Source organism: Hylobates moloch, unplaced genomic scaffold (genome assembly GCF_009828535.3).
Source record: "Hylobates moloch isolate HMO894 unplaced genomic scaffold, HMol_V3 SCAFFOLD_8, whole genome shotgun sequence".
Lineage (NCBI taxonomy): Eukaryota > Metazoa > Chordata > Mammalia > Primates > Hylobatidae > Hylobates > Hylobates moloch.
In genome coordinates, this window is record NW_026652283.1 from 35,359,912 (window position 1) to 35,373,915 (window position 14,004).

General features: G+C 46.5%; 2 protein-coding genes across 6 annotated transcripts in view; one reads left to right on the top strand and one right to left on the bottom strand.

The window, feature by feature from the left end:
• Positions 1 to 13,712, top strand: part of ZSCAN20 (zinc finger and SCAN domain containing 20) — a 32,680-nt gene extending 18,968 nt beyond the window's left edge. For 4 of the 5 annotated variants that reach the window (XM_058443458.1, XM_058443460.1, XM_032160167.2 and 1 more), the window contains 3 exons: positions 700 to 1,377; positions 2,861 to 3,289; positions 3,893 to 13,712. In XM_058443458.1, coding sequence (XP_058299441.1) covers positions 700 to 1,377; positions 2,861 to 3,289; positions 3,893 to 5,151 — 2,366 coding nt within the window. In that variant the 3' untranslated portion in view covers positions 5,152 to 13,712. The remainder of the gene's footprint in view (positions 1 to 699; positions 1,378 to 2,860; positions 3,290 to 3,892) is intronic. The other variant, XM_032160168.2, reaches the window with a different exon arrangement.
• The window catches only part of CSMD2 (CUB and Sushi multiple domains 2), a 701,208-nt gene that overhangs the window by 11,996 nt on the left and 675,208 nt on the right, over positions 1 to 14,004 (bottom strand). The gene's annotated exons all lie outside the window — the stretch shown is intronic.

The following is a 14,004-nucleotide window of genomic DNA, read 5'->3' on the forward strand; positions in this document are numbered from 1 at the left end:
CTAAATCCTTTTCATCTAGTTTTCTTCAAATATTTATTTTAATTAAAGGCTTCCTATTTTGTTAGGGCTGGGAGCTGTTGGGATAGCAGTCCATTAAACATAGCTAACTTTTAAAAACAAGGAAATTTATTTTCTCACATTATTAGAAGTCCAGAGGAGGGCATGTTCCAACCACAGTACAGACTAGCTGAGCAATGTCCTAATGGGTCTTTGTTCTTTCTTTCTGTCTGCCATCCTCAGTGTTAGCTTCATATTAAAGCTGTTTTGTTTCATGGTCAAAAGATAGATGCCAGTGGTGGCAATGGATGCCTAGCAGGACAGAGACTCACTACACACACACATACACACACACACACACACAAACCCCTTTCCTCCAGCCATGGAGTTCAGTCTAATTGGGCCAATTTAGGTCATGAGCCCATCTGTGGACCAATGAGTCACTCTATATGATGTTTCATGTTTCATAACAACAACAACAACAAACAAATGAACGAAGCAAACAGGTCACTTAACATTTCTTATATAGTGGTCGTGTTACCTCTTCTCTCTCCCTATTCCTGTAGACATTTTATGGGATCAACATGGGAATTTCTCGTCAGCCTCTTGCAAGGAAAAGATAGAAGTTTCAGGGAGATTTTGGACAAACATGCCGCTCAACAGACCATTTCTACTCTGTCATTTCTCTTCTTCCTTTTGTAGGAGTTCCAGTTTCAAAACCAAGTATCACCTCCGAGAAAGAGCAAGGACCAGAATTTTGGGGTCTAAGTCTTATAAATTCTGGGAAAAGGAGCACTGCAGATTACAGCCTGGATAATGAGCCAGCTCAGGCATTGACCTGGAGGGATTCAAGAGCCTGGGAAGAACAATACCAGTGGGATGTGGAGGACATGAAGGTGTCAGGTGTTCACTGGGGCTATGAGGAGACCAAGACTTTCCTGGCAATTTTGAGCGAATCTACTTTCTCTGAAAAGCTCCGGACTTGTCACCAGAACCGCCAGGTATATCGGGCCATTGCAGAGCGGCTAAGGGCAAGGGGCTTCCTGCGGACACTGGAGCAATGTCGCTATAGGGTCAAAAACCTCCTACGGAATTACCGGAAAGCCAAGAGCAGCCACCCACCAGGTACCTGCCCCTTCTATGAGGAGCTGGAGGCCCTGGTCAGGGCTCGGACAGCCATCAGAGCCACAGATGGCCCAGGAGAGGCCGTGGCACTCCCCAGGCTCGGGGACAGTGACACAGAGATGGATGAGCAGGAGGAAGGGGGCTGGGAGCCTGAAGAAATGGCAGAAGGCTGTAATGGTGCTGGCCTGGTCAACGATGAGTCTACCCGGGGGCCCAGGATTGCAGGGGCCCCAGCTCTGTTCCAGAGTCGTATTGGTAAGAACATGGGGGTTTAGTCAGATTCAGATTTCCAACCCTCCTACCAGCTAGACTGCTATTCCCTGAGGTCAGGGCACAGGCTGCAAGTCTGGATTGAAGCCACTAGAGTGAAGAGCCATGTTCCTTAGGTCATCCTCAAACTCCAACTTTCTTTTCCTGTGACCAAGTCTCTTTGCAAAAGTCTTCTTAGTTATAGAAGCAAACATTTTTAAAGCCTTAAGGGGCCTCAAAGAGTGAATCCAGTATTTCCAAAAGTGTGTCACTAGTAGCATGGGATGATGATCATCGATGTTACATGAATGAACTTTAAATTCTTGTATTTATATATTTCTCTTAATTTGCATGAGTGCATCAACCTGTGATTTCACAGATAGCAAATTTAGGTAAAGAGTGACGGCGAGTGAAATATTGAACAGATAATGGCAGAAATCACGACAGCGTAGACTTGAATAATCAATGTCTGGGAAACACCCAATCATTGTAAAGGTGCAAACATGGAAGCCCAAGAGATGAGGCGTCTTACAGATGCACAGGTAGGAGCAGAGCCTGGATCAGAGCCTGTGGCTCCTGCCTGCCGATTTTCCATGGTTTTCCCTCCACCATGTTGCCTTCCTGGGCTACATCACTTTCCTGCAGAGGAGCTGAGACTAGACCACCTCCTTTTCCTTCCTCAGCAAAGGAGGAAAGTGTGTCCTCATTTAGCCTTTCTTGCAGGACTATTTGAAACTCATTTATGTCTCTAATCTTTAGGAATTCTCAGCTTTCACGTTTTGTTAAAAGGAGAATTTATGGCCAGGTGTGGTGGCTCAGCCTGTAATCCCAGCACTTTGGGAGGCTGAGGTGGGCGGATCACGAGGTCAGGAGATCAAGACTATCCTGGCCAACATGGTGAAACCCCGTCTCTACTAAAAAAAATACAAAAATTAGCTGGGTGTGGTGGCACACACCTGTAATCCCAGCTACTCAGGAGGCTGAGGCAGGAGAATTGCTTGAACCCAGGAGGTGGAGATTGCAGTGAGCCAGGATTGCATCTCTGCACTCCAGCCTGGCGACAAAGCAAGACTCCGTCAAAAAAAAAAAAAAAAAAAAAGGAGAATTTATAAAATAAATAGAGGACAGGTATTGAGTGAATATGGGGAAAATCACATACATCCCGATTACAGGTCTTTCCCTGAACTAATCAGCTAAAGCCAGGGGCATGGGATCACCTGATATAATTGATATAACATGGCTACCTAAGTCCTCACCTTCAGCCAAGACTTGAAGTGTTAATAGAATCTCTTAGAAGAGGGTGAGGGTGGGAAGCTCTGGCTGGCTGTCTTAGCATGCCCCTGAGAAGCAAAGGGATATTCTCCAGGTACCTTGATAGTTTCTGACATGCATATGTTCTAGGTATTTTGAAGGGCAGGTGACTCTATTCTCTGATGACCTAGGCACATCTCATTAAATCTCACAGTTCTCAACTCTTCACTCCTGACAGCAGGTGTGCACTGGGGCTACGAGGAGACCAAGGCCTTCCTGGCAATTCTCAGTGAGTCCCCATTCTCAGAAAAGCTTCGCACCTGTCACCAGAACAGCCAGGTGTACCGGGCCATTGCAGAGCGGCTGTGTGCTCTGGGCTTTCTGCGGACACTGGAGCAGTGTCGCTACAGATTCAAAAACCTCCTTCGAAGCTACCGGAAGGCCAAGAGCAGCCACCCACCAGGGACATGCCCTTTCTATGAGGAACTGGACTCGCTGATGAGGGCTCGGACTACAGTCAGGGCCATGGGGACTGTCGGGGAGGCTACAGGTCTCCCTAGGTGTGGGCAGAAAAGTGCTGAGACTGATGCCCAGGAGGCCTGGGGTGAAGTGGCCAGTGAAGATGCTGTCAAACCTCCAGCCTTGTGTCCTAAAGCCCCAGACATGGGTAAGCCTGGAGTAATTGGATGTTCTCAAAATCCGTGGGCATGTGGAGAGAATGAGGAAGCCAGGCTCGTTATCTTTTGTCTCTTAACTAAAAGAGAGAATGGGATTGAATGGGAAAAAATATTTCTGCTTTGCTCAGATTATCCAGTCTCTAGCTTTGTGTGATCCCCCCAATCAGTCAGTCATTCTATCTTTTACTAGGTATATCTGGGCAGTTAGAGACTTTATTCAATCCAGTGTGACACAGGATATATGGAATGTACTAGAAGAAAGAGGTGTTCCTGATTAGAGTACTAAGATAGAGGAGTTTGCCGGGGAAACAGGTTGGCTGTGGCTGCTGGGCTAAGCCCCATGGCTCACTTGGTGGGGTCACCATGTCCCAGAGTCCATTCCTCAGCTTTGCAGGTCAGAAACACTTGTATGTACCAACACTTGATCAATTTCATGTTAGTCACATTTATAAGATGTGCGATAGAAGATATAAGAATCAAATTCATGTTAGCCAAATTCACAGATGTACAATACAGACACACACACACACACACACACACACACATGCTAACTAATGAGTGAAGAAAAACAGCATTTCTGTCGATTTTTTCAGATTTTGAAATGAGGCATGAGGATGAAGACCAGATTTCAGAGCAGGACATTTTTGAGGATTTGCCTGGAGCCTTATCAAAATGTCCTATAGAAGCTGTTTGCCAACCTCTTGAATGGGGAGAAGACAGTGAAAATGAAAATGAAGATGAAGGGCAGTGGGGAAATCCCTCACAGGAACAGTGGCAAGAAAGTTCTTCTGAAGAGGACTTAGAAAAACTTATTGACCATCAAGGCCTTTACCTTGCGGAGAAACCCTACAAGTGTGACACATGCATGAAGAGCTTCAGTCGGAGCTCCCACTTCATTGCCCACCAGCGAATCCACACAGGTGAGAAGCCCTACAAATGCCTTGAATGTGGAAAAAACTTTAGTGACCGCTCTAACCTCAATACCCATCAGAGAATCCACACTGGAGAGAAGCCCTATAAATGCCTTGAATGTGGGAAAAGCTTTAGTGACCATTCTAATCTCATCACTCACCAGAGAATCCACACGGGGGAAAAGCCCTATAAATGTGGAGAATGTTGGAAAAGCTTCAACCAGAGCTCAAACCTTCTGAAGCATCAGAGAATCCACTTGGGAGGAAATCCTGACCAGTGTAGTGAGCCTGGGGGAAACTTTGCCCAAAGCCCGTCTTTTAGTGCTCACTGGAGGAATTCTACAGAGGAGACGGCTCCTGAACAACCTCAAAGTATCAGTAAGGACTTGAATTCTCCTGGACCACACAGCACGAACTCAGGGGAGAAACTTTATCAGTGTTCTGAATGTGGAAGAAGCTTCTCTAAGAGCTCTGCCCTCATTAGTCACCAAAGAATCCATACGGGAGAGAAACCATATGAATGTGCCGAATGTGGGAAAAGCTTCAGTAAGAGCTCCACCCTGGCCAACCACCAGCGCACCCACACTGGAGAGAAGCCATATAAATGTGTGGACTGTGGGAAGTGCTTCAGTGAGCGCTCCAAGCTCATCACACACCAGAGAGTACACACAGGAGAGAAGCCCTACAAATGCCTTGAGTGTGGAAAATTCTTCCGTGACCGTTCTAACCTCATTACTCACCAGAGGATTCATACAGGAGAGAAGCCGTATAAGTGCAGAGAGTGTGGGAAATGCTTTAACCAGAGCTCCAGTCTTATTATTCACCAGAGAATCCACACAGGAGAGAAACCCTACAAGTGCACAGAGTGTGGCAAAGACTTCAACAACAGTTCCCACTTCAGTGCTCACCGGAGAACCCACGCAGGAGGGAAGGCATCGTAGGGGACAGTTTCCTCAACAACAAAAGAGGACTCAATGTATATATCTTATATCATAAGATGTATGCTAGAGAGAAACTTTCCAATTTTTAAGCTTGGTGTGTACCCAGGGAAGTTATCTTGGTATAAACCAGGTAATTTGGAAGTGAATTACAAATACTACGGATCCAGATTTGAAGGCACTTTTAAGTGTAATTTGTTTTTCTTCTGTAAAGACCCATACAGAATCCTCAGACTGTCCTTGTATTTGCTCTCATGTAAGAGCTGTGTCAGTATTTGAGCCAAACTGGCAACTTAGGAGATGAGAGTTAGATTAGTGGTCCTGAGCGGTGATTCCAAACTCTCACTGTGCCTTCACACCGTCCATGTGTAATCCACCCCATCAGCAGTGGTTCTCATACTTTCTCATTGGGGGCGTATCCTCAGGGGAGAATGTCGAGACTGGTGTGAGAGGAGTTGGCCTAGAGCAGGCCACTGTGAGCTCAGCACAGAGTAGGAAGAACAGTGACATCATTACAAAATCATTAATAGCAGCAATAGCTGGTGTTTATTGAGCTGTTGCTCTTTGGCAAGCTCTGTGCTAAGAACTTTGTATACATCATCTCATTTAATCTTCACAACAGCCCCAGGAGATAAGTACTAACTTTCTCCCCATTTCCTAGAGGCTTGGGAAATTAAATAACTTGCACTGGTCACACATCTGTAAGTGGGAGAGGCAGGATTCAACAGATCTGTCTGTCTTGAGTCTATCATGCTCTTATTGCTACAATGAACTCCCATTCATGTTAGGTAACTTAGGGGCCAGAATCTCAATGCACTTTGTAGACCACATTTCCTGTTATGAAATTTCCACATTTTGAATTTTTTAAACAAATATGGAAACTGAGAATCCCTAAGGATTAAAGGACTTGGGATATCCAGAATTGGTGAAGTGATTTGAGCAAGGATGAGCTATTATCAAAATACTTGATGTGAGTTTCCATCTTCGCAATAATATGAGTGAGAGATATAGGTGGGTTGAGATTGGGAAAAATATGTGGCCTAAGTAATTTTTCTTCCAATAAGATAGTGCTTTGGCTAAGGAAATGGGATCTAAGAGTTCTCTTTTTCTCAGGGGACAGTCCTACTTCTTGCCACGCTTGGCTGATCATAGGTTAACCCTAACAGAAGCCTGGGGTCCCTACATTTTTGCCTGTCTGGCTTTTCCTTTTGGCAAGCAGAAGCTTTGTTCTTGGTCCCCATGCCAAGACAGGTGGAAGGTGCTGGTGTATAGGGTCATCTACTGAGAGGGCCTTGACCACTGTTCTACGTTCCAGGTTCTTGGCACAATTTTACCCTGAGCCATCCTGTCCCAGGCCTGCCCAGGGCTTTCTGTATGTTGGCCCTTAAGACTTGCCTCCCACATGGACAGGCTAAGTTAGAAAGGTTCACATAGGATGGTTTTAACATTTGCAGCACTTTGGCCTCCAGAGTTTCTCCTTAGAAGAGTTTAAAACTGTTGACCAAGGACTTCGGTTTCCATAGGACTTTAAAGGAAAATCCCCCTCCTGCCATCCTCTTATGACACTGGGATGTATTCATAACCTGCTTGGTTCATGGGCTGGGGAAGTACCTATCAGATAGTGGATGTGAAGCAGCCTTGAAGAATGGAACTTTTATTAACATGCGAGGAAGCCAGTGGAGAGATTTGCTACTTCCACAGAGTGATATCCCTTCTTAACCCCTTCCCCTGCTTCAGAACTTCCTTTCCCAAGAACCAGCCCCACTAGGATCACCATCAACTCCCCCCCAGTTTACCTTTTCTGGCCCACGTTATCTCTGCGGGGCAGGGGTCATGGGATGAACCCTGGATAGAAGTCAGCAGATGTCAGTAACTGCAGGAATACAGTGATAACTGTCTAGTAATGTGAGCTGAGAGGAAGGATCCCGAGGTGAGGGAGAGGGAGGGAGTTCCAGGGAAAGGCACTGTTGTGTGGAATAGCATGGATTCAGGGTGGGGTTGTATGATGGGAGGTTGGGAACAGGGAGCCGATATTAGAAGAGTGCTGGGGCAAGGTCACTGAGGACCTCACATATGAATGGAGTGTCAACACCAGGCCCGGGGCAATGTTCAGATGTGCATGGTTGAAATCTGACAGCTGAATGGAACTTGGATACGCTGCAATTAGGATGGCCTGTTGGGACACTGTTGTGGTATTTCAGCTAAAGGCTAGAGTCTGAACTACAGCAGTGGTGACATGAGGAGGAGGGAATGAATGGGAAAGGTCTCAGAGGCAGATGGGAGGACATCAGAGGAAAGCTAGAATGCCTTTGGTGACTGGGTAGAGCATGTCCTCATTCAGAATTGGGAGCACAAGGAGGAGAGGCTGATAGAGCAGGAAGGCAGAAGATGAGAAATTTAGTTTGGGATGTCTAGAACTTGAGGTGCTTAAGGGAAATCATGGTATGCATGCTATGCATTTCGATGTTGGCTAGAAGCTAGGGGAGAGGCTAGGACTAGAGATCTGTGTATGTGGAGTAGTTAAACTAATGAGAAAGGAAGAATTTCAGATTCAAGTATTGGGCCTAGGACAGAGCTACTTGATAGTGCTGAATGGAGAGGCAGATGGCCCTCGAAGGAGATCTAGACCATTCCCCACTCCCACCCCCTACCATCATGTTTTGGACCCTGTCTTCCTTGTTACTGATGCCTGATTCTTCATGTAGCCCTGAGTTTTCTGGAGCCCTCACTGTGGAAGTCAAGCTGAGCTCTGTGTGGATGTGAGGTGGTAGTCCTCTCTCCACTTGGTCACCCTTTCCCCTTGGCTTGGTAGTGTGTTAGTGTCTCATATCTTTAGTGAACAGTTTTGATGTTTATTATCTGCCATTCTTGTCTCATGAATCTTAATAGAGGTTCAGTCATGAAAGCAAGGCCAGTGTGGGCCAGGAGAGAAAATGGCCCAGGTGGTCCCTTCCTCCTTGTCTACCCGACTTCCTTTGGAAGAAGCACTCTTTCAGGGGGCTTCAGTGTTCCAGGCTTGCTGTGTACCCACGAGCTTGCTGGGCACCCAGGTGCCCTCCAGTAGGTCTGTGCTGCTCAGAAAGACTGACATCTGATTTTACACACCCTGAGCTTTGCTAGCGTGATTCTGTTCTTGGGAAGTAGATTCACCCTGCAGAATGGGTGGACAGTTTCTCAGCCTTCCTGGCCACAGGTCAGACCCTGGTTATGGAAAACCAAACCAGCAAATGCTGCCCTGGGAGGGTGTTACATCATGTGAGCTGCTAAAGGCAGGATCATCTCCCCAGATGGCTGCCTCCCCTTGATTTCTTCACCCTCCACTCCAAGAAGGGCATTGGCTCCTCTGAAGTGACAAAAAGGTACCTAAAGGACCTTAGGCCTCCCATTTCTCAGACCCCCAGGAGGCAGCATACCCAAAGGTAGGGGTGGGGAAAGGAGGGGCCAAGACTTTTTCAGATACTCGGTTTTTTCTTAGGCCTTGACCTCAGCAGCTGAACTCATGGTCATGGCTGCCTTGGCCTTATTGTCCCCTGTAGCCTCCTCCCAGAAGCAGAGTAAAGCAGCTAGGGTCCCTCCATGCTAAATAGTGTAGTCAGGTGCTCTGCGTAGTCCGTCCTGCCTCATCTTGTTCTGGGGCCCCCAGTGGGGATAGCTCTCTGCTTTCAGGCTGCAGAAAAGAATTGAGTCACTTTCTGAAGGGGAGTAACACCCTTTGGGGACAGGGGTGCAGTTTTGAAGTAATGAAGGCAGTGATGTCTGGAGTGGGTGTGGGTGTTGCAGGTGAACTTGCCTCTCCCAGGCTGTTCTGGGTCTTTGTACTCCAGAGTCCTGTCCTAGGCTTGCTTCTTCATTCACTCTGTTTCCCTTTCTTTTCTTTTCTTTTCTTTTCTTTTCTTTTCTTTTCTTTTCTTTCTCTCTTTTCTTCTGTGTAGATGCTAATGACTTCCAGATCTGTGTACTGCTGTGGTCTCTCCTCTTAGGAGCCCAGCTGCCTGCCAACCAGCTGTGCTTGGGTGACTCCTGGGTGTCTCACAGCCCCCGTGTCTACCGTCACCCATCATGGGGCTCTTGGCCTGCCCATTCAGCACACGCATTGATGTAGACACTCAGTGGCTCCCATCCAAGCATCCCCTGCACGTGCCTGGAGAGACCTACCCACTGGACTCATCCTGGACTCAGTTCTGCCAATACTTTCTCCCTTCTAAGAGCATTTCCAGTTGGGCTGGAGTTACCCAGCTGCCTGAGAGGTCTCTTTCTGAATGGAGTCAATATCTAAAGTCAAAATTAATCATTCAAAATATTCCCTTACCTCATTTTTTTTTTTTTTTTTTTTTTGGAGAGATGGGGGTCTTGCGTTGCCCAAGCTGATCTTGAACTCCTGGCCTCTAGCGATCCTCCCACCTCAGCCTCCCAAAGCTCACCTTAACCTTAGTTTTGATCCCATCCTCCATTTGGGCATCGCTCAGCTCCCCCACCTGTTAATAGCAAACACCAATCTCAAGCCCCTGCCCCAATCTGCTACAAGAGGTTAGTGCTCCATGCAGTGGGAGTGCAGGGAAGGCTTTGCAGGAGAGGAGGGATTTGAAATGGGCCTGGAGGCCTGGGATGGTAGACACTGGAGCCTTTTGCCCCACAGCTCCTGGCTATTTCTTCACACTCCCAGCATCAATATTACTGCTAGCATGTCTTTAGCATCATTTTGCCCTCCCTCTGACTTTCAGCAAGCCTGCACTTACCTCCAAATAAATGCATGTTTTCGGGGGGCAAAGGCACGTTCCTTCCTTACCTTATTGTTGCTTCCCCCACCCCATGCTGCAGCTGAGTGGGTGACCTTTCTCCTCACCTCTGTGTGCCGCATCTCTCACCTAGTCTCTGTTAGAACCCTACAGGAGCCTGCACCCCAGTAACCCCATTTTATGCTGCTTGGAGGAAGAGACAGAGTTTGAGAGGTCCCAGTTCTTTTCAGTGTGTGTTCGGTTCCCCCACTTCTCAAAGCTGAGAGCTTCTTTGTTTTAAGAGCCACTTGGTTAAGTCAAGAGCATTAGAAGAGTAAAAAGAAGAATCCAGTTAGATAATTTTACCTAAACATGCTATAGTCGACTAGGGATTCACATAGACATTGATTTTCTAATCAGGGTGCTGTTGGTGATTCTCTCTGTGTGTAAAGATGCTTCTGATCATGCCTGCCATTACATGATACTTATTTCTAAAGTCACTTCTTTTTTTTTTTTTTATGTTTTCATTGTAGAAAAATACCCCATAAAAATTGTGCCACCTAGAGGGTGAGGGCCATGGGAAGGGGGATCAGGAAAACAAGAATCACTCTCTAAGCTGGTCCTGGAGCAGCATGACGGATGTATCTGAGCCCAGGCAGGAGAGGAGCCACAGGCCCAGGCTGGCAGAGCTGTGACCACTAGAATCTCGAGTCACTGGGGCTCAGGGAGCCCTCACTTGGTGGCAGGTGACAAATGTGGCACAGAGGAGAAAGTAGTCTTCTCCTTCCACATAGAACACACTTGGCTTCAGTGCTTTGGGGGGATTCATGGACCACAGAGAAGCTTCCGCATATTTATAGGCACTGGGGACCAGCAGGAAGTGATGGTGAGACACTTTGAAACCCTCCACTGCAGACGTCACCCAGGGGGCCAGGGCAGGAGAGAATCCCTCTGTGGACAGCACTTGAGAGGAAAGGGCTTGTTCATGACCGCGTATGAGGCCGCAAACCCAACCCTGTTCCTGAAGTTTCCCAGAAATGGATGGAGAGGTAAGGCCAGCTAGGCTGGAGCGCCAGCATCAGGAGTAGGGGCAGGAGCTCACGCTCAACCCGGCTGATGTGTCCTGGAGAAACAGGAAGCACAGGTGTCATCTCCAGGGACCTTTCTCTACCAATTAAATCCTTACAGAAATGAGACATTTGCGATTGATTTTAATTCCCTCTTGGGGACTGTGAAATTAAAATGGATTAAATTTTGTCCATCAAGAGGCTCAGGGATTTAATGTCCAATTCTAAAACCTGAACAGGCCCTTTTGTTTTGCAATTTGTGGACCAATCCCTGGCTTCATTTTATTTGGCTTTGCTTTCACTTCCCCATTTTCTGTTATTTTATTTTATTTTTGTGCTGTTATGTACATCTCTTAAAGCTGGTCAAATCGTATTTTGAGATGGAGTGGACTGATAAGTTAATAAATTATATTAAACTGCCAAAAAAGGAATGTGTGTTCGATTCTTCTGGCTTCTTCCTGGTTACACCAAAAGCATGGGGGAGAAAAGGAAGGGAAGTCATTGAGACACAGGTTGTCAGGGAGATTGGGGCCAAGGTCTCAAGCCCCTTGTGCTGGGCAGGTGTCTTTTCATTGTTCCCTGTGGTCCTTCAGAATGGGTGGCTCTTCAGGCATGTCCACAACCCCAGGAGCCATGGCCTCTTGCCTAGACCAGTGGCCTCTCAGTCTGCTGGTCCCTATGCATCTACTTTGATATATCCTTCAGGATCCCTGTGCTAGGAAACCAGAGGTGTCTGAAATCCAAATAACACAAGGATGATTATGGATGAAAACACAGGAAAGAGTTCCCAGAGGGCTGAAACTTACTTGATTCCTCTCATTTGCTTCCTGGTTCAGGAACAGAACTGGTCACACTTCGTACTTGAGAAAGAGGGGAGAGCTGGAGGGTCTTTATATTCTTTTCTTGCCTTCCTCCACCCATTGTCCTACTGACAACATTCAAAAAACTGTAGCTCAAGGTTGAAGTTTCCTAATACACGCTCACTCTTTTGTCCTTATTGAATGAGATATAGGCAACTTTGCCTTTTAGGCCGTTGATATGGTTTAGCTGTGTCTCCACCCAAATCTCATCTTGAATTGTAGTTCCCATAATCCCCCTGTGTTGTGGAAGGGACCTGGTGGAAGGCACCTGAATCATGGGGGCGGTTACCCCTATGCTGATCTTGTGATAGTGAGTGAGTTCTCCTGAGATCTGATGGTTTTATAAGTGATTTTTCCCCGCTTTGCTCTGCACTTCTTTCTCCTGCCACTATGTGAAGGACGTGTTTGCTTGCCCTTCCGCCATGATTATAAGTTTCCTGAGGCCTCCCCAGCCATGTGGAACTGTGAGTCAATTAAACCTCTTTCCTTTATAAATTACCCAGTCTTGGGCAGTTCTTTACAGAAACAGACGAATACAGCTCAGCTTACTGTGAATTTGTTTTGCTCAGAATCCACTGAGAACCTATTTTTTCTTGTAGGGGTCAGATGTCAAATATAGGTGTTACTAGTGGTTGGCATGTACTAACATTCTGCATGTCTTGGGACAAAGATGAGATCTGGAGGAAATGAGTCATGGTCTCCCTGAGGAGCAAGCTCTGGGTCTTGCTTACATGTTTTCATGTAACTTCTTTCTAGCAGTTACTCCAATACTGACCAGACCCACAGGGCTTACCTTCCTGGAAGACAGGACGGAGATCACAGCCTCCTTATAGTCCATGCTCTTGCTGTTAGCTGTAGTTTGACCACAAATGCAGTAAGGCATTCAGGTCAGTTATAAATGTCAGGGTCCACTCAGGCTGGCCAGCCAATTCAGGCAGGAACAAGAACTGTTATCTGAAGGGGTCCAACGTAGGTAGCCAGAGAGCTGGCCAAGGCCAGTACAACTGAGCATGTAATACTAGGAAAAAGCCCTACCTGAGGGAGATGGCTTATGGCTGGGGCTGGCCATCTGTTGGCCCCATGTCAAGAAGCTGCTGGGGCTGGGTGCAGTGACTCCCACCTGTAATCCCAGCACTTTGGGAGGCTGAAGTGGATGGATCACTAGAAGCCAGGAGTTGGAGACCAGCCTGGGCAACATAGTGAGACCTCATCTCTACTAAATAAATAAATAAATAAATAAATAAATAAGAAACCTGGCTTTCTGCAGAGGATCCCACCTCCCTGCAGCCCTTTCAAATGGAGGCTGTTTATTTGCATACAGCCCAAGTTCCTCCTGGTGGGAGGCAGGGTTGCTGTTCTTTCTCCTCACTCCTTGAGGCGGCCTCCAGATCATAGCTTCTTTCCTCCCTATTCATTTGACCAGTAATTGACAGCCAATAGCTATAAAGAGCCTAGGGGCCAGGCATGCTGGTAAGGACCTTGGGTGGATGACATCATTTCAGCCTCAGCACAACTCAATGAAATATTGTTGTTGCTATCCCCATTGTACCACAGAGCACAGAGGCTCAGGTTAATAACTTGCAACTTCATATATTGTCTCAAATATATGAATGGAACCAACAATATATGAAGTTCCTACTTCATATATTGTCTCAAAATTTTTAAGAACAGCTTGTTTGAATTTGAATTCAGTTAATGTCATACATCACAACTGGATTTAAGATGAGGTCATTTTCCCAATAACGGGCTCTGAAATTGTGGCAATAATCAATAGCTTACCAACCAAAAAGAGTCCAGGACCTGATGGATTCACAGCCGAATTCTACCAGAGGTACAAGGAGGAACTGGTACCATTCCTTCTGAAACTATTCCAATCGATAGAAAAAGAGGGAATCCTCCCTAACACATTTTATGAGGCCAGCATCATCCTGATACCAAAGCCTGGCAGAGACATAGCTAAAAAAGGGAATTTCAGACCAATATCCTTGATGAACATTGATGCAAAAATCCTCAATAAAATACTGGCAAACCGAATCCAGCAGCACATCAAAAAGCTTATACACCATGATCAAGTGGGCTTCATCCCTGGGATGCAAGGCTGGTTCAACATACGCAAATCAATACATGTAATCCAGCATATAAACAGAACCAAAGACAAAAACCACATGATTATCTCAATAGATGCAGAAAAGGCCTTTGACAAAATTCAACAAC